At 39.1% G+C, this 24153-nt stretch overlaps 1 protein-coding gene across 1 annotated transcript in view; it reads left to right on the top strand.

The window, feature by feature from the left end:
* Positions 1-24068, top strand: part of LOC133528836 (nucleoporin 88) — a 178967-nt gene extending 154899 nt beyond the window's left edge. The window contains exons 3-15 of the mRNA XM_061866323.1: positions 3265-3378; positions 4040-4252; positions 4634-4802; positions 5243-5362; positions 5893-5992; positions 6438-6609; positions 6836-6935; positions 8163-8276; positions 9622-9759; positions 13351-13439; positions 15656-15812; positions 19054-19142; positions 21252-24068. Coding sequence (XP_061722307.1) covers positions 3265-3378; positions 4040-4252; positions 4634-4802; positions 5243-5362; positions 5893-5992; positions 6438-6609; positions 6836-6935; positions 8163-8276; positions 9622-9759; positions 13351-13439; positions 15656-15812; positions 19054-19142; positions 21252-21318 — 1642 coding nt within the window. The 3' untranslated portion in view covers positions 21319-24068. The remainder of the gene's footprint in view (positions 1-3264; positions 3379-4039; positions 4253-4633; positions 4803-5242; positions 5363-5892; positions 5993-6437; positions 6610-6835; positions 6936-8162; positions 8277-9621; positions 9760-13350; positions 13440-15655; positions 15813-19053; positions 19143-21251) is intronic.
* The last annotated feature ends 85 nt before the right edge of the window (positions 24069-24153 follow it).

Here is a 24153-nt window from a genome sequence, read left to right as displayed (position 1 = left end):
TCCTTAGTCAAATCCTATTGATGTGATCGACCTCTCTCTTAAAGCCCATCATTAGTACTGATACACAAGCTTTCCAAAACTGCGAAATTGCCGCATAATTAAATTTCAGAAATGTCTCATATTTCTGTATGAGAATCAAAATTTTCCATTTCTAAAATGATAGTTTCCCTTTTTTGCTGTAAAATTAAAACCCGCTCTTAAATCGCGGCAACGCATTTACCACCCCTCTGCTGTAGCGGGTGTTCACGGGCGACGGTAATCGCTTACTATCAGGCGATTCGTCGCTCGTTTGTCTTCTATATTATAAAAAAAACTGAAATTTCCGAGAACTTTTAGAAGTTTTTGGAAACTTCTCGCTACTTGCACATCAGACCCGCTGGCATGAGTTGCGTTCTATACTTGAAGCCGCGCGTGAGTACGTAACTCATGCTAGTCTGTAGTTTTATTAGCCTTTGCTTATTAGAGATCAAACGCGACACCCTGGATATTTTAACCCGGTTCATAATTTAACCTCTACCCGCTCACACGTCAAAACTTGCCACGACAAATGCAATTTTGATGTGTCAAAATAAATATTCAAAATTGAATCGAATGGGAGACCTTTTTATTAGCCTTTGGGCTTCTAAAGGATAAGTTATTATTGCAGGTGACTGGACAACACAAATTCATCATAAATACTATTCAAATTGAATCCATCCCACGCATTAGAAGAGGGTTGGCTGGGCTTACGGGAGATTGATTGATAGGGCTCGGACTGACTTCGACCCGCCTTACGTTGACATTGGTATTCAAGACGCGTTTGGGACATCATGTCAATGTTTTACTGTATTAATCTGTGTACTAACTGCTCTGAAACCTTTTGCATAAGCAAATACTCACTTAAGGGTCTCTATTGTTTCCCATAAAGTTTTAAGTCATAATGTATTGTTTGTCCGCATTTTCGTTAGTCATAATTTGGTTTTTCTCAGAAACGCGTAACTTTTCAGGATTGCCATAAAACAAACCTAACCTAACCTAACCTATCTATAGGATAATCTAAGGAAATTCCTGAAAAGTTAACGGTTTCAGAGTTATGACTAATGATAATATGACTATCATTACATTATGACTTTCAATAATTATGTCAAACAAAGGGATCCCACTCACTTAACTATGTTTCTGAAAGTAAACATTTAAGGATTTTACTGCTTCAAGTACGGCTACTTTAACACAGACATATTCGCTGACGTCTGCGCAACTTTCTTTCTTCGAAAAAAATTAATAATTTTTATAGTAGCATAGTTTTAGTTACTTTATTTGTAGAAACTTGAGCATACCTAAAGTAACTAAAATAATAACGTTCTACCTATTGGCACGTTACAGTAGATTTTCTCGAGAACGACTTATTGTACTAGGACATGCACAGGTCTAATATAGGATCAACTTATCATTCAATTGCCGTCTGCTTATGGCCCATGGAGACATGCTCTTGGCAATTAGGCCACACTGTCCGTGACAATCAATGCACGCCGTAGACCCAACGTTTCACTGCCAATTTTTCCTTTATGGTGGATCGCTAGAGGTTAAGGGCCTGTTTCACAAAGTCTGAGTAAAATATTGAATAGCTAATTATCAAATAAATTAACTGCCATGTAAAACTACCTTGAGTAGTAAAGGTCATTTACCATTTAAGCTTATTTGAAGATTGTGAAACGCCAACGAAGACTATTCGTCAGATAAGTGGCAAGCAGCTTATTCAGGAATTTACTTGGACATTGTGAAACAGGCCCTAAGACTAACCGATCAGTAATAAACAGAATAAAAATCTGTCTGCTAACGGATGATACTATTTAATACGCGCAAAGTCATTTTCTGGTGACGTTACGAATAAGAATTTTGAAGTGGCTAACCAGACTGATTTGACATGACTTAAAATGAATGAATGAATGATTTATTGTGTATTTGGTTACAGTACCATTACATATTACTAAATTGAACACCTTTACAGGTGTAGGTTATATTTAAGTCAGACTTAGACCTTAAGATAAGCATGCCCATACAATAATAGAAATCATTGTTTGCCTGTATAAATTATGGATGTTGGACAGTATTAAAATTTCACTTTCGCCCAACTCCCGTGAAACTCCTTTTTTCAACGCAACCACAATTTCCGAACGTCCGATTAACCCTTGCAAACAAAAATGGCTGCCATAATCAAATTATTATCAAAGCCAAGGGTGAGACCTTCCTTCGTATTTATCACGAGAATATGAATGGTTCTTTTTTTACCCCGATTATAATGGTGCGGACACCGGCCACCGGATCTTTGGGTGAAAATTATGATTTTTATTTAGGTGGGGTGTTAGGGGGCGTTTGGATACGAGTTTTCTTTCACGTGTGTGAATGGCGTGACATCCTTTATTTTATCTATTGTCTGCTATTGTACTCAATGACGCAGCCACGCGATAATGTGACAAATATTTGACTAATAGATATGCAAAGTGAAAGTGACAGTTGTCTTTTTGTTTCGCTCTCATTGTTCATGCTAGACGTAACAAATGAAGTTTTTTCACTTTGGCAATATTTAAAATATATTGCTGTACATACGGACCAGCAGTGGTAGCATGGTTCCATTTTTATCGCTTGTCACTAAGCCTGTCACATTCGCACTTACATACTTGTTAGAACGTGACAGGCATGGTGACAAATGATAAAGAGCCGACCATCTTAGCCCTACTGGAATACATCTTTTATCTAGTGTTACCTTGCCATGTCCGATATATTTTTATCAACTGTGTGTTGGTTGCTGATTAAATAAATAAATAGCTAAAATAGAAATGTGTCTATCAGCGGCTGTAACACGGTCGCATTTTTTCGCCTGTGCTGCCACCATGATCTTTACGTACATCTATATAGTATATCCTAGCTATTCATCTTTATGCAATAATCTTTCGTTGTAGGTATGGCGAGCATTAGCCACTAATGTGTCTGCCGGAGATCTGCGCGCAAATAATTGACTGACGTTTTCACTTTTCGCCATTTCCTTTATATTATTCAAAAGTAGAAACGAAATATGCTTTAACGTTTTATTCGGTTACCGCGACAGTTACTCATGAAATAAAAGTATGGAAACGGATTAGATCGCATATATTTTTTCCTCGTTCTTACCGTTAACCACAAACACTGTTAAAGATTCGAAATGTTTCATTTTTAATTCAATTTGCACGATATCACCCGAGTTTCATTTCAAAAATATTTATTTTAAATACTTGTTTCTGTTTTCAGGAGTTTTTCCCTGGACGAACGCTTTCTCTACTCACAAGGGGAAGTCCGTCGTGTGCAGTGGCACTCCAGCTCGCTGTCGCACCTGTGGGTCCTGGTCTCTGACAACACCATCAGGTAACAATCCTCATCATTTGACTCAAACCTACCTTATTCAGGGGCATTCGAGAAAAGTGGCGGGTACGTAACGCTATTTTATTACCACTTCTGATAAAGCTAACAAGCCGATATTTAGTATGATAACATTTGAAAACTTAGCTTTAAATTCAACGGTATATAATACAGATTTCTGCAGGTTATTAAGCTAGCTGCCATATGCGTCACGTCCCCGACAAAGTAGACTTTTTTGTGGACTGTCCCTTCAATAGTTTAGTTTCTTTGCTGACCCAAAAACCAACTCGACTTCAAATGTCCTAAACAATTTTTTTTTTGTTTAGAGTTTGATAAAATTTAGCTGGTTTGGAGAGCTCCACAATCTGGGCGGAATAAATACGAAAGCAAAGCATGTCTCGAAAAAATATGTTTTATTTTTCGTTGAGTTACCAAAATACCGTGCATTTCTTTAATTCAGAGAAAGATTTTTCATGACATACTGTGATTATGTGCTTGTATTGTACAAAATAGGGAACTCCTATGTATCTACCATAATCTATCGCAATCTGACGCATTTAAAAAAAATACAAAATAAAAATCGGTCCATAATCAAATTCAACTTAAACTGTCTGTCTAAAATCAAAATATCTTAAAAAATATTTAAAATTGAAAATATTATTTTCAGGCTATACAATATCGCCCTGAAATCCGGTCCGAAACTCGTCAAGATCTTCACCATCGGCCCTAAGCCAGCGGGTCTCCTAGCATCACGACCTCTCCTGGACAGCTTGGGGGACACAGCTGTCGACTTCACTACTACACCTGGATCTGATAGTCTTCTGATTCTGAGGGGAAACGGCGACGTGTATATGATGGAGTGTGACTTGGAAGTTAAAACGTGAGTATATTTATTCACCATACGACTTAAGCCTGCCGATCTCTAAAGCAACCTCCCGTAGACAGTTTAGAAAACACGGCCGCGGACCTCACTACTACATCTGGATCAGATAGTTTCCTTATTTGAAGGGGAACCGGAGACATCGATATGACGTAGTGTCATTCGAAAGCGAATGTGTGAGTCTATATTTCTATAACATTGTACCTTTGCCTACCGCTCTACTACCATCGCAACCTCTCCTGAATAGTTTGGGAGACACAGCCGTGGACTTAACTACTACACCTGGATCCGATATTCTCCTAATTTTAAGGGGAAACGAAGACGTGGCCAATAAATCCATTATTGTATATAAGTCTTATGATGTCATGTTAATGATTTCAGATTGCAGCACAAACTAACCGGGCCGCTAGCAATGTACCCTCCAGCGGACGATAACTACGGCTCCGAGTCCTGTTCCATCACAGCTCTCTCTAACAGTAAAGACATGCCGCCATTAGTTGTGGTGGCTACCTGTTCTGCTCAACTTTACCACTGTTTTCTCCTACCCAATGTAAGTACAACTATATTCACTAGACAAACTGGTTGGACTAGCACGGCACTACGGCTCCGAGTCCTGTTCCATCACAGCTCTCTCTAACAGTAAAGATATGCCGCCATTAGTTGTGGTGGCTACTTGTTCTGCACAACTTTACCACTGTCTATTATTACCAAACGTGAGTACCAATACAAATTTGATCAAAAAGAGAAGAATATTGATGACCATGTGTAAATATGACAGCAAAAATAGTACCAAAGTCACAAAGTTCGAAACTCAACGGTAAGGCCACTTTTATGGCTAGTTGCAGCTATTACTAGGCATAATCTCTTTCAGTTCAAATTTTATTTCATACACCGAGACGAAGAGTAAATAAAAATTTGGTCTGTCTTGCGCTATGTTACTCGGTATATTATATTTTAAGCATTTCTGAAACTTTTATGTGGCAATTTCAGGCCACGGAGAAAGAAGACAGCCATGCCCTGTACGTGGTGGAGGCGGTGGAGCTGAGCATAGTCCTGAACCCGGACGACAATGTAGACATGCAGTACTCTTACCCAGTGCATCTCTACCCGGTAAGTATAGTTACACTTTTTAAGCTCTTAGCATCATGATCTGTTGTCCGAGCCGAACATCATTGAAGAAACGAAAGCCGCCAGACTCCGATGGCTCCGGCACGTAGTCCGGATGGGTGAGGATCGTGCAGTCTGGATTTCCAAATGGCCGAAGACCGTCTGAATGCCCTAGGTACCGCTGGCGAGATGAAATGCAAAAAGACCTTAGCGAACTCGGCGCCGTCGACTGGACTGAAACAGCTTTGGACAGAGAAGCATGGCGGTCTTTGTGTCGGAGGCCAAGATCCACTTCGGGTCACTGCGCCACAGCAGTAAGTATGGGTTGATTGGTGGGTTGATTCACGAATGCTAGCGTAAATTTGATATGTATTATGCAAGTGTATTTTTCTACCGAATACACTTATGCTAGTATTTCAAACAGAAATACATTCGATCGCGGTTGGTTGATATCATGAGACTTGTAACTAACATTTCACGTCCTAAGTTTTAACCAGCAAAGTTGTGGAGTGACAATTTGTATTTATTTTCAGTGTACGAACAACAGCTACGCCTGCATGCATGCCGGGGGCGTCCACACCGTCACCCTTCCCGTGCTCAACCAGCTCAAGGACTACGCCTTAGCTGACGAGGGTAAGTTTTCTTATACCATACTGTGTTTATAATATTTGGCAATTTTGTTCAATGATTAAGATTGTGCGTTGTTAGTTAGTATTTATGCAATGGAACTGTTTCTCGGAATATCCATGTTGCTTAATAGGAGTAAAAACATTGTGCGTATGACGTGTTTATCTGAAACAAACTACTCATTTGCATCTAAAGCAAATTTTAATATGTTCATTGGTCCACAGACCAGAAGGCAGCTGTCATGGCTGAATATGAGAACAATATAAGGCCATGATGACTGATCACGTTGGAAAAGTGAGCGGCAATACGAGTTAAAAATCGAATCAATGTCATTTAATTAATTACAAGTCGGTTTTTGGATGAAGAAAAACATCGTGACGAAACTACACTAATCCCAATGCCTAGTTTCCCCTTTACTTCATTCTTATATTCTGTTTTTTAAACGTTACAGCGGAAAGCGAAACGCAACTGTCGGCCATCTTGTCTCGCACCAGCGTCGCCCGCCATCTTGTGTGCACAGCGGGCCCGCGGGCTGCTTTAAGGCCGCCGGTGGGCGTGGCGCTGACGCCGCCGCCGCTGCCGGCGCTGCTCGTGCTCTGTACCGACGCCACGGTGCTGTCGCGGTAGGTTAGAGGGAGGCAGACATAGTCGCCAGTTATGTTAGAGCGAGACAACTGTCCGCCATCTTGTCTCGAACTACCGTAGCCCGCCATCTTGTTTGCACAGCGGGACCACGAGCTACTTTGACCGGAATGCCTGGCACTGACGCCAGTTTCATTTTCAATTTTCACTTACTTTTCTTTCTTTCTTCAATTAACTTTAACTTAACTTATTTATATATAATTCCAGGACGTTGGAACCGTATGACTTGGAGGATGAGCTGTACAAAGAGCTGCAGCTGCGGAACCCGGCTCTAGAACAAGACGACATTAACAACATACTGAAAGAGGTAAATTGAGATAGGTTTCAATACTTGTTCCCATTCCCAGAATTTAAGTCATGGGTATGTTCTATGTATCTACATAAATAAACTATTAAAGACTGGATGGATCAAAACAATCTAGTAGTAAATTTAGAAAAAACAATATGCATGCAATTTCACTTTCAAAAGTCAAAGTCCTCGGATGTTATGGTCAAATATAAAGAACACGTAAATGAATTAAAATTTCTTGGCATTCAAATAGATACCAATGTAGGATGAAAAGGGCATATTAGTAATCTGTGTAAAAAATAAACCAGTATGTCTGTCATAAGAAGACTGACAGAAACGGTTCCGCAGCAGTCGGCTCTTACTGCTTATTACGTTTACGTATCCTCCAATCTTAGATACGGAATTATACACTGGGGCAATGCCTGGTTGATTGCGGTATCGTGCCTTTATTTAGAGCCCAAAAAAATCTGTGTAGAAATTTTAAACTTGGGAGCACGTTTTTATCTTATCAATTCTCTTTGGCCGAAATTAATACTATTAGTCAGCATACATCGGGGTTTTCGGTTCGGGAATGGTTTGAGTAAGAGTAGAGATAGACATATAGGTTAGTCTGAAAAAACGTCATATTATGCCTAATGAATAACGACCTCTATGTGAATTTATACACCCTATTAATGCTATGATACAATTTTATTTTCACCTCACAAGCTCGTTAAGTTCCTTATCTTTCAAAAATTTTATGCAAATTTTGAGTTGATTTCTGAGGTCGTCGAATAGAATTGACTTTAAAATGATGATTTTGAATGATAGGCATTGAATAACTTTCATTTGTATTTGATTTTTTATATTTTACAGTTAGTATTTTCCTAGCGTTGGTGTGGTGTAAAAAACTGTTTTACTTGGTAGCAAAGTTTGTTCTAATAAAAATAAAAAAATAATCTGTTTTCTAATTAATTATTCATTAGCTAGAAACGTACTCGAGTACATTCTGTTTTACAGTCGATACCTACTCTTTGGTTAATGTCAAACATTCCCGCACCGAAAATCCTGATGTATGTTAATCTGGTAAACAACGTAAATATTTTCTCCAATGTCAGGATGCAGAATGGGAAATGGAGATTACGTTCGTATGGAGAGTGGGCGTTCACTTTCCTCTTAAAACATTTTAAAATTAGTATATTAGTAATTGGTTATTCTGTAGTCATTCATTTTAAATTAATATTACGTTTGTTTTATATTTTTCAGAGACAAAAGCTTTCATTCACAGCGATTATCCAAGAAATTTTGGCCAGAGAAGTATCGCAGCCGATCCTCAACATCAACAGCAAGGAAGAACCGAGCCCGAAGGAGAGTCTAGAGGTGAATATGACAGATCCAGATCCAACTTAAAACTTATTTGTTTGACCACAGTAAATAATTCTAGAATGACCGAATATGATGCAAATCCCCTTACAAAAGGCGACCAAATTACTGGATTAGGTATAAAATAAAATTGTGTAAAACATAACTCGGTTTTACTACTCATAACGTAGCATTTTATAAGTAAATTTCGTGCTCTTTGTGAACGCTTCATAATATGGTGTCTGTGTAGGCTTTGAAATTATATAGGGACCGTGCGCGTTGGAGGGTCTGCCATCTTGTGTCCTGAATCGGAACAATAAACATTTACATTTACACGTCACGTGTTTTCTAGTGCATAGTAGGTTCTGCCATCTCGTGGGCTACATCGGAACAATAAACATCACATTTACGCCTCGCGCCAAAAATCTGACGGCTCCTGTGCTGCCTCCTACAGTTCATGCACGCTCCCTATATGGGCCCGGTACAGATGTAGTGAGCAATTCTTTTCCGTCGTATTTTTTCGGAAACGTTCGTATTTGTTCTACTATTTCAGTCAACCTCAGTATTTTTTATACTGGGACTGACTGAAATAGCATAATATGTTCGTGCGTTTCCGTGAAAATACGATGGGGAAAGGATTATTTACTATATCTGTATACGGTAACACGTCCTAAAATGTTCAGTTATCAAGCTGGTTTGAAAGAGATCTGTTATATGATAAATTACTAGTATACAGAGTTCCAGCATTACCCATCTGTTTAGCATGGGCCTCTAGTGTTTCCCATAAAGTTTTAAGTCATAATGTATTGTTTGTCTGCATTTTCGTCAGCCATAATTGGGTCAGAAACGCGTAACTATTCACGATTGTCATAAAACAAACGTAACCTAACGTGTTTATAGGATAACCTAAGGAAATTCCTGATAAGTTAATGTTGCGACTGCAACTTAATATTATATAAAAATCAATGCAGCAGCTAAACGCAGCCGTCGGGCTCGGCTATTATTCGGAGGCTTTTTAAAAGCACCAATAGGAGCGCTCCACATAATCTGTATCGCGGCCAATTGGAAGCATTTAAATCTAAACCTTTTGTACTGATCAAGTCAAATATTGCAAATCACTCTCGCATCATCCTCCATACTTTCAACACCTATTTTCTACATTGAACCGTTTTGACAAGAACCCTTGTAAACCGGTACCCCTTTGGAAGATTATACTTCACTTCATTATAAATCGAAGTTTTATTTAAGTCGTCGACATCCTGACCTGCACGGCGGCTACAGTTAACGTTTTCAGAGTTATGACTATCATTACATTATGACTTTCAATAATTATGCCAAACAAAGGTTTTGCCTTCGTTTTCAGTTCCTAACTGCAGCGACTCTAAAGCTCGGCGGCGAGTACATGTCGCGGCAGCAGAGGGCCGCGGACGCCGTCGCCAGGAAGCTGGCCGCTCTGCGGGCGCTCGGCCGGCAGCACGACGCGTGGTGCCAGGACTTGAAGGTGGCCCGTTCATGTTATTATCATTTAGCACCCTGTGTTATATTGGCAGGTACATGCTGATTTAATCTTATTGCATGTAAAGTAGGTCATATTTTTATTTTCTAGAACACTGAACAAACAACACGTGCCTCAGAATTAGTTATAGTAAAAGTCGATAACATTTTTGCCGACGGTAATGTGTCCTTGAAACACTGCCTCTTTCATTAGTGTAAATTCCCTTTTAATTAAATACCAATAGCTGCACCGTGACCTTATCGTAGTTTACATTTCAACATGGGAGTTATTAAAAGCCTTTGATGTGTTCGGGATAGTCTATTACGTCATTATGAAAGACGATATTAGGTTTAGATAATAATAAATAATAATAAGTTTAATGCTATTAAGCTTAGAATAAATTTAAAAGTGGAAAAGTTACTGTCTTGGGTGAGACTTGAACTCACGGGCCTCACGGCCTCTGGATCGATACTCCAGCGCTCTGCCATGTGAATTTCTAATATTGGACTTAGAACTCCGGTAGCCGTCTAAATGCAACGTTCTTACGGTAGATGTCGCTAGGGTCCCCTAGACCCATATGGTGGAAAAATTTGCTACCTATGGATGAGGTCTTGGTGGCTCAGATGGCAGAGCGCTGAAGTATCGATCCAGATGCCGTGAGTTCAAGTCTCACCCAAGACAGTAATTTTTCCACTTTTAAATTTATTCTAAGCTTAATAGCATCGTTCGCAAACGTTTCTGCTTGTTAAAAAGAAATTATTTAAATATCACGTTCTTTTTATTATTGTTACTATAGCAATATTATAACAAATTAGCAAATTAGCGGACATCCTGAAACCTGCCAACATTCCACAATGCCTGGAAACTCGCCTCTTCAACCAATGTGTCCTGCCCACCATGACCTACATGCTGTGCGTAAAATTCGTGTCGCACAGAGAGCCATGGAGCGCGCCATGTGCCAATACAATAATGTGTAATGCCGTAAAGCGGCATGACACATTATTGTATTGTATTTAGTGTATTTATTTAATTCAAGTAACAAGGTTCTTAAGAGCTTCATGACTGTCGGCGGTCAATTTTTTTTTTATTACGAAACGGCAAGCATTTTACCACAATCTCACCTACTGGAAAGTGCCGATCCAGTCTAGGATAGAACATGCTTACCGGTCTTGTTAGACAATAAGAATTATATACGTTTGTTCCGTGTCTTAGGCGCTGTCGTCAGTTACTATTAAATAGGCGATTATATGTAGACGTCCATAGGCTACGGTGACTGCTTACCATCAGGCGGGCCGTATGCTTGTTTGCCACCGACGTGGTATAAAAAAATATGAGTACTCCTTTTGCCACTTTTATTCATTGATCGATCCTTCGAACAACACAGGGAAGGGAGACGGCATCCATACTATTTCCCCTCTGCCAAAGCATAGGTACAACTGTGCCTATGGCGGTGCATGTTGTGACTCGTCCGTACACAAAAGGACATCGAGGTGTGCAAGATTTGTCTTTGACGTGTGACATTTTCTATGTATTTGTGTCGTCATTACAGATTGGATTTTGTATGTAGTGAGTCAGAAGTGGGACTGTGTGCACGTTTCCCCCCGCAAAAAATGGCAGAAAGATTTGTATTTTCCTCCCTTACGACGTGTCGGAAGCCGGTATTGTTCGAAGGATCGATCCTTGTGTTTTTGTTACTTCATATTGGCCTGATGCTGTGATTATTTCTTCTTCTTCCTCGTGTTGTCCCAGCATTTTGCCACAGCTCATCCTGGGAGCCTTGGGTCCGCTTGACAACTAATCCCAAGATTTGGCGTAGGAACTAGTTTTTACGAAAGCGACTGCCATCTGACCTTCCAACCTAGAGGGTAAACTAGGCATTGTTGGGAGTCCGGTTTCCTCACAATGTTTCCCTTCACCGAAAAGCGACTGGTAAATGATAATGATATTTCGTACATTAAGTTCTGAAAAACTCATTGGTACGAGCCGGGGTTTGAACCCGCGACCTCCGGATTGCAAGTCGCACGGTCTTACCACTAGGCCACCAAGCGCTGATGATGTGATTATTTACTACGTTGTTATGTTTTCTTGGATATTAGTGTCTAATTCTAGTTTTAGTTTTACCAGGCTTCACAGAAAATCAGCGTCACGTAGTGTGTCCTAGCAACTTCGTGGCATGAAGCTGAGTGAAGGCAATTTTACAATTAGTACAATTTTCTGTTCCTTTATATATATATATATATATATATATATTATACTACGTCGGTGGCAAACAAGCATACGGCCCGCCTGATGGTAAGCAGTCTCCGTAGCCTATGTACGCCTGCAACTCCAGAGGAGTTACATGCGCGTTGCCGACCGTAACCCCGCCGCCCCTCGTTGAGCTCTGGCAACCTTACTCACCGACAGGAACAACACTATGAGTAGGGTCTAGTGTTATTTGGCTGCTGTTTTCTGTAAGGTGGAGGTACTTCCCCAGTTGGACTCTGTTCTAGATCTGAAATGACATCCGCTGGCTGTGCCCTACCACACAAAGCGAGATGAAATTCACAATGCCCATACCTCTCTTTTGGACGTAATTTAAGGACGTTCCCGGGTCCTTATATATTTATCTGTGTATAATGATTTCTGTTCTTTTTGTGCTAATAAATTCTTCTTATCTTATCGAATGTATCTCTTCAAGTGGCATATGTCGTTTTTGAGTTATTGGAATTTTGATTTTATTTCAATTAAACGATCGCTTCGGCTGTGGAATGAGCTTCCTGCCGAGGTTTTCCCGAGGCGCTACAGTATGGGGTTCTTCAAAAAAGGAGTGTACAGGTTTTTTAAGGGTCGGCAACGCGCATGTAATGCCTCTGGTGTTGCAGGAGTCCATAAGCTACGGTGACTGCTTACTATCAGGCGGGCCGTATGCTTGTTTGCCGCCGTCTTGGTATAAAAAAAAATTAATCAATATTGAAATTTAAATGACATAATCGGCTACATGTGCCGTACTCAGCGGAAAGAAAATAATGTATATAGATATATTCCTAGGTTTCAAGTACTAATACAAATTTTCGAATTAAGTTTCACTAACCAAGATATGAGTGTAACGTATTTGAAACAAATGGTTTTATTTATTTTTTATTTTTTTCCTTTATTTATCTTTTTCTCTCAGATTAGGCTTTTTACAATATGTATATAAAAGTATTGTAATTCAAAGGTGTATGTGAAGTCCCCAATCCGCATTGGGCCAGCGTGGGGACTATAGCCCGAGCCCTTTCGCGTATGAGAGGAGGCCTGTGCCCAGCAGTGGGACGTATATAGGCTGAATTATTATATAAAAGTAAAATATAAAAACACCTACAAAACAATACAAAAGATATAAACACATTATAAAAAACCTAACCTAGGGTGCCGCCAGCAGCGGGGCAGGGCCCAAGCTGCCGGTGGTCAGGGCTGCAGAGAGAGGAACCGACGTACTATACGCGCCGTGTCCAAGATCACCGCCTTCTGCATCTGACCCTTGATCCAACTTATTTTTTATTATTATTATAATCGGTCGGGAGTCGACGGTCTACCACTCTAAAGAGTATTGTAATATTACAAATATGTTCGTAGAGAGACATCGACGACGTGACCCTCCAGTCGACGGTGTTGAAAGAAAAGGCCCTTCTCGCCGAAAAACACCAGGATGATATTAAATACAGGTACATTTTCACAAGTTTACATTTTGTATTTTGGTAATCTTTAGGTATGCTCGCGGTAGTAGTATGTATACACGGTGGCCAAAAAATATGTGCATTCCCGTTGCCAGGGAGATTTTGGGCTTCTACTGAGCAACTTTGTTTGCAACCAAGTGTTTGTGAACAAATGCTTAAGGCAAATTCTGCACATCTTTTGGCCTAACTGGATCACAAACGCTCACTTATGGAGAATAACCGGACAAGCACCCGTACATAAGGAGATCCAAACGCGCAAATGGCATTGGATAGGGCATATCCTCAGGAAGCCTGACACCCACCTATCCAAGGTGGCCCTGACCTGGAAGATGCCCGGAAAACGGAAACATGGTCGCTCTAAATTTACTTGGCGCCGTTCCGTGGAGCAAGAGTTGGGTGTATTGGGGATGGGGTGGGAGGAGGTTACCCGAGCTGCCCAGGACCGGAGTCAGTGGAAGAAAATGGTTCGAGCCCTACACCCCAGCAGGTGGTAACAGGATGAAAAGAAGAAGAAGAAGAAGACTGAGCAACTTTTACTATGGGTTCTGGCTGTTTTATACATTTTAGCTGGTCCATTTTCTATGAGAGGGTAAAAAAAAATTCGCGATTTCGGGGTTGGTCCCATAATAAAAGTTGCTCAGTATAATCCCATAACCTCCCTGGCAACGAGAATACACATATTTTTTGGCCACCTTGTATATTGAATTCAGTATTTTTAAATGATATTTTATTATATCGAACAGTATTTTGATTGAAATTACTATAGTATAAGAAAGTTTTTCTACTTGTTGACTGTAATGGTTGAATTGAGATTTTGTATACCAAACTATAATTGCGTACTTTTCATGTATGGGCTCGCAACTCAACTATAATATGCATTTCGATACGCTGTAGTCAACTATAAAAAAAAATACCACCTACCTATTTTATATGACTCGTAGAAAAAGTATTGTATCCAATAGTGATACAATCAAGCTTTTCATTCTCGTACCTTACTTAGGCAACTCAGCAAGCTGCGTTGCCTAAACATGTTACCCTACTGGTACGAGTACCGTGTTAAGGCCACGAAGCTTGCTGAATGGCCTTATTGGGTACGAGATTGAAAAGCTTGATTACATCGCTATTGTATAGAATAATCTACGAGTCAATAAAAAAAAACTTTAAACTAATAGAATCGTATAGGTAAACAAACCAAAAGTACTATTTAAGATACGCGAGCAACCGCGATACCTTCATACTCGTACGCGCCCCGCCGCCGGGACCCGGCGGTGGTCAGCGACACCTCGTAAGTCATGAGGCCCTGGTACTTGCTCTGCAATTTATAGACAGTTTTTTACGCGATTTTGGCCACCGTAGCCTATGGAGACTAACAAGCAACGGTAAGCGGTTTTAATAGTCTATAGATGTTGTTATATTAAGAGTGTCACATGTGCGTTTATCACTTATGAAGCAATTGTTTCTGCTATACAACCTAGAAAAATAATTTGAGCTATCCTTTTGTTTCGTCCTCTTGACCGCGGCGAGATGTGATTAGTCAATTTCATTATAGTTGACTAAACCGTTTCGAAATGAATATTATAGTTGAGTTGGGAGTCCATACATGAAAAGTACCCAATTACAGTTTGGTATACGAAATCTTAATTCAACCATTACTGTCGACGAGTAGAAAATTTAATTTTCAATCGTGGCTGAATGCCGTATACGTCTGTGCTTCGATGCTTAACCTGTCAAGAAAGGTACAAAATGGCGGACTAATGTTTGATATGTCACCGTATTTAAGAATTATTTCGCGTAAAATTTAGTGTGATGAAAAACATTGTGTGTAACTCTGGGGGTAAGAATATTGCAAACTCGGGTTTTTAATTCTCTCCTATCCAACATTTTACTTACCCAATGTTGCACAATGTACTATTATTGGTTGTTATTTAGCTTAAATTTCACATGACTTTGATGTTCACTTTTATTTTTAGGTGTTAATCAACTTGTACTGTATATAGACAAGCTGTAGATATTTGTTTAAAGTATTGTAAAAATTGTTTGCATTTATATACGATATTTTTGTATTTAAAAAGTGCATTAGCTTCGTATTTTGATATGTAAATTAAGGAAACTATAGGTCAATTTACTGCTGCTTAATCTACTGTTCAATGTTATTGAATGACTGTTTGTTTCTGAATAAAAGAAAAAAAAAAAATATTTCCCAGGTGTTCAGCAGTAATACGCCAACTACGCGCGGCCGCGCCCGCCACCGCGGCCGAGCGCGAGCTGCTGGCCGAGCTGCGGCGCTACCGGCGCGGCGGGGAGCAGGCCGCCGAGCAGATACAGCTTCTCAAGAAACACGCCCGCAACAAACATGATGAAGTAAGCATATTAAATAAATAAATATTATACGACATAATTACACAAATTGACTAAGTCCCACAGTAAGCTCAATAAGGCTTTTTTTTTCTTTTTTTTCCTGTGCTCCTCCAACATTATCGGAGACTTCAGGTCGTCAAAATGTGTTCCGTTTTACGTCCAAGATTTTAATTGAGAGCGTAACGCCGCCGCCTTCCGATAGATGCCGCTAGCGCATTTTAATTTAAAGTCGCTCCGCCCCGCGCCGTGACGTAGTTTCCGCATCCCCTCCCTGCAAACAGAGCTGCCAACGCGCCACGACTCGCGAGATGTTTAATAGTAATACATAGAATAATCAAAAAGTATAATTGTTATCTGTGTCTGTGTTATTTATTTATAGTTTTACATGTATGTAAAATGTATCATTGTTGGTGCAATAAAAAATATTTACTTATATTAGTCGAGTTATAACGGTACAAGCGGAGCGGAAAACAGATCGCCGATCAGATACAGCTTCTGAAGAAACACGCCCGCAACAAACATAAATAATAATAATAAATATTATACGACATTATTACACAAATTGACTAAGTCCCACAGTAAGCTCAATAAGGCTTGTGTTGAGGGTACTTAGACAACGATATATATAATATATAAATATTTATAAAGACTTAAATACATAGAAAACACCCATGACTCAGGAACAAATATCCATGCTCATCACACGAATAAATGCCCTTACCAGGATTTGAACCCGGGACCATCAGTTTCGTAGGCAGGGTCACTACCCACTAGGCCAAACCGGTCGTCAAAATGTGTTCCGTTTTACGTCCAAGATTTTAATTGAGAGCGTAACGCCGCCACCGTCCGATAGATGCCACTAGCGTCTATGTAGTCGCTCCGCCCCGCGCCGTGACGTAGTTTCCGCATCCCCTCCCTGCAAACAGAGCTGCCAACGCGCCACGACTCGCGAGATGTTTAATAGTAATACGTAAAATAATCAAAATGTATAACTGTTATCTGTGTCTGTGTTATTTATTTATAGTTTTACATGTATGTAAAATGTGTCATTGTTGGTGAAATAATAGTACATTGATATAGAGGCCGGGAAACGTAGGGTTGCAGGCCAAGTAGATATATACGGCTGAGCGTAGCGAAGTCGGATAGTGACACGCGGCCGGCAACCCTGTTTCTCGCCGAGATATGTATAGTGCTTTTCTCAAACTTGCAATTAAAACAAAAAATTGTAGTCAATTTGTTTTGTGGCGACCTACTCGGCTCGCCACTCTACCAGCGGTGTACAACCCGTAAGTCCGCGCGCCTGCGCGATGCTCCACCGTCGTTGCTTAGCGACGAATATGCACAACAAATCACCGTACCAAGCTAACTGAAGCTAGTTGATGGTTGGATGCCAAGACGTTGTGTCACAATTTGACGTTAAAAAACAAAAGAAGGTTGCTTTACAGTCCTAGGTGTGTAAGGCAGTATGAAACTCCTTTACATATCATGTTCACTCATGCCACCTGATATGTAGTATTTCCGGACCTAATTTGACGTAAGTCATGTCATCATTTCATAGCAAGTTTGAGAAAAGAATATTTACTTACTGTTAGTCGAGTTATAACGGTACAAGCGGAGCGGAAAACAGATCGCCGATCAGATACAGCTTCTGAAGAAACACGCCCGCAACAAACATAAATAATAATAATAAATATTATACGACATTATTACACAAATTGACTAAGTCCCACAGTAAGCTCAATAAGGCTTGTGTTGAGGGTACTTAGACAACGATATATATATAATATATAAATATTTATAAATACTTAAATACATAGAAAACACCCATGACTCAGGAACAAATATCCATGCTCATCACACGAATAAATGCCCTTACCAGGATTTTAACCCGGGACCATCAGTTTCGTAGGCAGGGTCACTACCCACTAGGCCAAACCGGTCGTCAAAATGTGTTCCGTTTTACGTCCAAGATTTTAATTGAGAGCGTAACGCCGCCGCCGTCCGATAGATGCCGCTAGCGTCTATGTAGTCGCTCCGCCCCGCGCCGTGACGTAGTTTCCGCATCCCCTCCCTGCAAACAGAGCTGCCAACGCGCCACGACTCGCTAGATTTTTAATAGTAATACATAGAATAATCAAAAAGTATAACTGTTATCTGTGTCTGTGTTATTTATTTATAGTTTTACATGTATGTAAAATGTGTCATTGTTGGTGAAATAAAGAATATTTTCTCAAACTTGCTATGAAATGATGACATGACTTACGTCAAATTAGGTCGGGAAATACTAAATACTCGTATCAGGTGCGATGAGTGAAGATGATATGTAAAGGAATTTCATACTGCCTTACACACCTAGGACTGTAAAGCAACCTTCTTTTGTTTTTTAACGTCAAATTGTGACACAACGTCTTGGCATTCAACAAATATAGGTACGCTACATTTGCTTAGCAACGAATATGCAGAACAAATCACCGTTGTTGTTGTGCATATTCGTTGCTAAGCAACGGCGGTGGCGCATCGCGCAGGCGCGCGGACTTACGCGCGCAGTGCACCGCTGGTAGAGTGGCGAGCCGAGTAGGTCGCCACAAAACAAATTGACTACATTTTTTGTTTTAATTGCAAGTTTGAGAAAAGCACTATACATATCTCGGCGAGAAACGGGGTTGCCGGCCGCGTATCTATATCTACTTGGCCTGCAACCCTACGTTTCCCGGCCTCTATAGTAATGTACTATTACTTAGGTACTTACTGTTAGTCGAGTTATAACGGTACAAGTGGAGCGGAAAACAGATCGCCGATCAGATACAGCTGCTAAAGAAACACGCCCGCAACAAGCATGATGTAGTTAATATTACACTCGCCATGTGAAGCGGGTTAAACATTTGTCCAGTTAGTCATAAACCTTTGTAATCCTCTGTTAAATTTTATCTCTTCCTGACAAACACGATTGTCACGATGACAAACAATTATCTGCAACATGTTGCATAATCAACGTTAGATTTTAAATACATTTATGAATAATATTTATAAGGAATACGCAGTTAATATTATATTTTAAGGGTCGGCAACGCGCATGTAACTCTTCTGGAGTTGCAGGCGTACATAGGCTACGGAGACTGCTTACCATCAGGCGGGCCGTATGCTTGTTTGCCACCGACGTAGTATAATATATATATATATATATATAACGTTTAATAATATACCCTTTTCATCTTATTTAGCTTATATCACGTTTAATTTTCAGTTCAACAGATGGCACGATGAATACAAGCGAAAGGACATCGCGCTCGGCAAATCTCACAGTGATACTATCTCCTCGATACTGCAGCAACAGTAAGTTAATGCAATTTAATACCTCAATATAATCTATACTTACAAAACAACGATTGACGAAACTGTCTCTCTCAGCCTAAATGTTATGTTCATTTTTATGTGCATTTACTTTTTTACACCGTGGATATAGTAAGGTGGGTAAAAGATAAACGTACATGTAATACGCAATATTACTACAAACGAAAAAAAAACCATTTTAAAATCGCATACAATTACTTTTATTATTAGGCCTGACGTTTCGAACGTACGTCACGTTCGAAACGTCCGTAGTCACAGACAGACACAAAATTTTAACTTACAAAGTCTCTAGTCTACTCTAAATCACAGGTTCACCACACCAACTCAGCTACCAAAACATCGCTAGCCTATCGGTGTTCTATCGGATACATTTCGGAGAGTGTGCACAGGAACTGCACGATCTGATCTCGGGTGCCGTTCAATTTTAATACAAACTTTTAGCATAATTTCATTTAACTACTATTGAAACTCATAATAAACATTATGTATAAAAACAAAACATATAAAGTTGTTAGTCATACTAATTTAATGACAGAATGCTCTATAATCATAAAAACATTCTTCATAACAATCTTTAGGAATAATTTTACTTGTTATAACATACATTTCGTATAATAATTAAAATATAGTACTAAATTTTAACGAATGGTGACATAGTGTTCTATGATATACTTGGTGTCAATCAAACTATTAAATTATACAACAATCTACCTTTTCAACTTTAAAGCTGGTCGCCGTTAGGTACGACGACGAGCGCAGCGAGGAGGAGTGTTAGGTAGAACTGCGACCATATGGGCAGAACCATATGTCTCGGAAATTGTATTTTTGCTTGTTCATTTTCACTAGGCGTTTATATGAAGTTTATCTGAATCCCTTAGGAACCACAGAGGTTCCAACTCACACTGGCCGCTGCTTTGCGGTAAAATGATATATGTCGACAGACGTAAAGTACGGATGTAGGTCAGTTTGACGTTTAGAAAAATCGATTATGTTCCATGCAAATATAATGTTTAAGTTTTTTTATTAATTAGTAATTCAGTGTGGTTAAACCTTCAGCAAACTCAATCAAATAAAGTTTATGAACGATTTGCCGTGGTTTGATTGTGAAACCACACCTTCAACATTATGCTGTTGGTTTTCATGAATAAAAACGGTTCTGAGTATAAAATAGTATACAGAGTGAACATTATACTGGTTGCCTGTTATGCAAATACATTACTATGCTACTAAACTATAATTACTTTCGAAATTATGCAATTCGTTTTTATTGTATTTGTTTTTATACCAAATCATAATTTCTGCATATCAAAATTATGCAATTCAAATTATGAAAAATGAAATTTCGCAAATTGTTATTATTAAAAACATTACACACCCTCTGATCTCACCTTCCCCTTTCCATCATCGGACTTCCAGGCGTGGGGAGCGAATGCACCCGTTCGTGGTACACATTCCATTTGTTCGCACTAAACGGTTTGCCTCCTCTTTTTTGTTACGGATGGCTAAAGAATGGAATGCGCTCCCGCCCTCTGTATTCCCTGATAAATATGACCTCGGTCTCTTTAAAGCAAGAGTGAATAGGCTACTACTGAATCGGTGAGCTCCATCTTAGGCCCTGTCTTCACTTTCCATCAGGTGTGACTAGAGCCAATCGCCGAACAGTTTTTAATAGAAAAAAAAAAAAAAAAAAAAAACATACTCAGTTATTGCGAATAAATACATTATATCATATATTGGTTCCTTACCCAAAGGATAAAATGGTAGCCTATTACTAAAACTCCGCTGTCCGTCCGGCTGTCTGTCTGTCACCAGGCTGTATCTTATGAACCGTGATAGTTATATTTCTGTTAACGCTATAACAACAAATACAACATATAACATATAACAACAAATACAAATAAATAAAAAATAAAAATAAAAACAGAATAAAATATATGATTAAGGGGGCTCCCATACAACAAACGTGATTTTCGCTTCTAGAGTAAGAAAAGTTGCAAAGAATTTAGTATTTTACATTTATATAGCTATGAAAATAAATCATAATAATAGATTATTTTGAAGTTTTCTTAGCTACGTTTTTTGTTGTTTCAGAACTAGTAAAATCTCCACGCTGATTGAAGAAACCAAATTACTCAAAGATCAACTCAGTATAGTTTAATTTCTAAATAAAACCGGAATAAATTTTCATTCTTATGTGAAATGTGAATGTTACTTAACTCTTTCATCTAACTGTGCCATTTCATAGATATTCTCTGATTATTACATTTAACCCTAATTAATTCGAAACTTATGAATATTCCAAATTTGTGTAGAATGTATAAAATTCTTCGTGGTAAGAGCTACAAGATGTGTATTTTTGTACATTAATGCGTCATCAACGAAGAAAAACAATTAAAATTGCCCTTTAGGAACAGAAAGTTGAATTCTCACAAGTTGAAATCCCAAAATGTAATATACTTTGCCAGAAAGTTGAATTTTTCAATTTCGCAAAATGTAGAATTCTTATCATTTTGAAATATTTAAAAGTTCAATTCCTATTGCTTCGACTGACACCCTCAACACACGGAACCTAAGCGTAAACGTTGCGTAAGCGTATCGTAAAAACGTTACGAGTACGAGACGCGTCGAGTTCTGGGCACCAAGCGTCGCGTAAGCGTAATTGTTTTATGAGTGAAAACTCATTAGTTGAAATCATGGCGTCGCTGGCGTCAGATGTCTTCGGCGGATGTATCGACGATCTTACTTTCTCGTCAGATGAAGAAGATTTATTGTTCGATTATGTCAGAAGTTTTCTTTTTAACGCGTGTATCGCTACGCCTGTTGTAATGACAGAAATCTCATACGCTACGCTACGACGACGCTTCGTGTGCGGACTTGTTTGAAGTTGTCCGCGCTCGTAGCGCTCCCGTTTTACGCGCGTATTACGATACGCTTACGCGTCTCTTACGCTTACGTCGTGTGCTGAGGGCCTTAGGGTCAGTTGTACCAACCACGTTTAGCGGACTGTACCCCTAGTGTAAATATTTTCGACAGCGAAACGTGACGTACGCGTTTGCGTTAAGTGTCATTTTGTATGAGATTTTTGACTTTCCAAAAGGTCCCGCTTGGCGCGCTGTTCAAAAACCCATACAAAATGAGACTTAACGCAAACGCGTACGTCACGTTTTGCTATCGACTAAATTTACACTAGGGGTACTGATCAACGTCACTCAGCAGTCAACTATGAAACTTCTAATACTAGTAGTAATAATAGTAAAAATTTACCGAACGCTTTAACGTTGACAAACAGTTTTGTGCAACCGAGCCTTACCCGCGTATGTTTAAACCAAACATTGATTGAGTAAGATGCATAAAGTCTAAGACGATTTCTTGCTTCGAATTTGACAAGTAAACGAGATGGCGCTGTACAGCTTCATACATTTTGCGGTAACTCTGTCAAAACTTAACGTTTTACAGTTTAATGACCGGTAAAAATATAGGGACCGTGCGCGTAGGAGGGTCTGCCATCTTGTGGCCTGAATCGGAACCATAAACATGCACATGTACACGTCAAGTGTTTTCTTGTGCATAGTAGGTTCTGCCATCTTGTGGGCTACATCAGAACAAAAAACATCACATTTACGCCTCGCGCCAAAAATCTGACGGCTCCTGTGCTGCCTCCTACAGTTCATGCACGCTCCCTATATCTGTTTTATATATCAAATTAAGGGGCACGTTTTTTTCTTAGCCTTTACCTCTTTATTACAATCAATTATCTTCGGTTTAAACCCAAGTCTCAGGTAGATCTCGCATGTACGTCATTCTACTTTTTGTTGTACATAATTCTACTAATATCTCAAGTCCCCGCTGAAAACCAAGCGCCACGGGTTGTCGCGGCATTATGCTGAGTCGGGATCCCATTTTAGCGTCCAATGTTTTTTTTTATCTCATCTTCTTTTCCAAATGTGGCGTTAAATGTATTTTACAAGCTTTTATTTACTTTCACCTGACCGTTGTCTGTTTGTAATCAAATCTTGCAAGTTAAATTTGATCTACTTCCCGGTTTCCGATTGAGCTGAAAATTTGCATACATATGTAAGTCGGGTGACAATGCAATATTATGGTACCATCGAGCTGATCTGATGATGGAGACAAGAGGTGGACATAGGAACTCTGTTTAATGACAATCTAATTGTGTTTGGGGTTTTTAGAATTTGCTAAATGAGTATTAGTTGCCTGTGGAAAGAAAAGTACAGTCAGCGATAGAAAGCTTGTACCAAAAATGAAATTTTTGCCAAAAACTTTTCTTTCTTTCTTTCTAAATTTTTGACACATTTTCGTAAAATGCATGTTTTGGAATACTTGGCCATTACTTTCGTTTTGTGATGGAGAAACAGGCTTATTTAGGCTATCAGTCCCGATAGCTTTGTTTAATAAATAACGACTGTAAATATTCTTGATCCCAGTAACTCAGTGGTCCTTTCTCTTTCCGATTTGTATGAAAATAAACCATTTAGCACTGCGTTACCATCTTTTTACATAAATCAATATTAATTTATGAAGCTTGATCAACAAATTCCTATTATTTGGTTCAGTATAATTTGGAAATTCAATATTTATTCACGAATTCAATATCTATCATACTTTTTTCTGGCAAACTATTAATGGCCATTAAAAAGTAGAATGACCCATATGTAACGCCAATTTCACCATTTTTTTTTTTTGGTAGTTCCAAACCTGTATTTCTATTATTTATAATCTTTTGCTGAACTGTATTACTCTAATTAATTAAGTTTCGATTTCTACAAAATTATTGTAATTTAGAATTAAATTGTAATCTTACGGAATTGCAATTGGCTGTTGATTTTTGTTTGTATTGTCATTGGTGTTTGAAATTAATAAATAAATGTAATTAATGATCATTATTAATTTTATGTTTCATTTTATTTCATATTTAGGTGAAACATAATGATAGGTCTTCCTACTTTTAGGAAAGCAAGTACAAAAGATGATG

Source organism: Cydia pomonella, chromosome 20, assembly GCF_033807575.1.
Source record: "Cydia pomonella isolate Wapato2018A chromosome 20, ilCydPomo1, whole genome shotgun sequence".
Lineage (NCBI taxonomy): Eukaryota > Metazoa > Arthropoda > Insecta > Lepidoptera > Tortricidae > Cydia > Cydia pomonella.
This window is presented reverse-complemented; position numbering and strand designations above follow the sequence as displayed.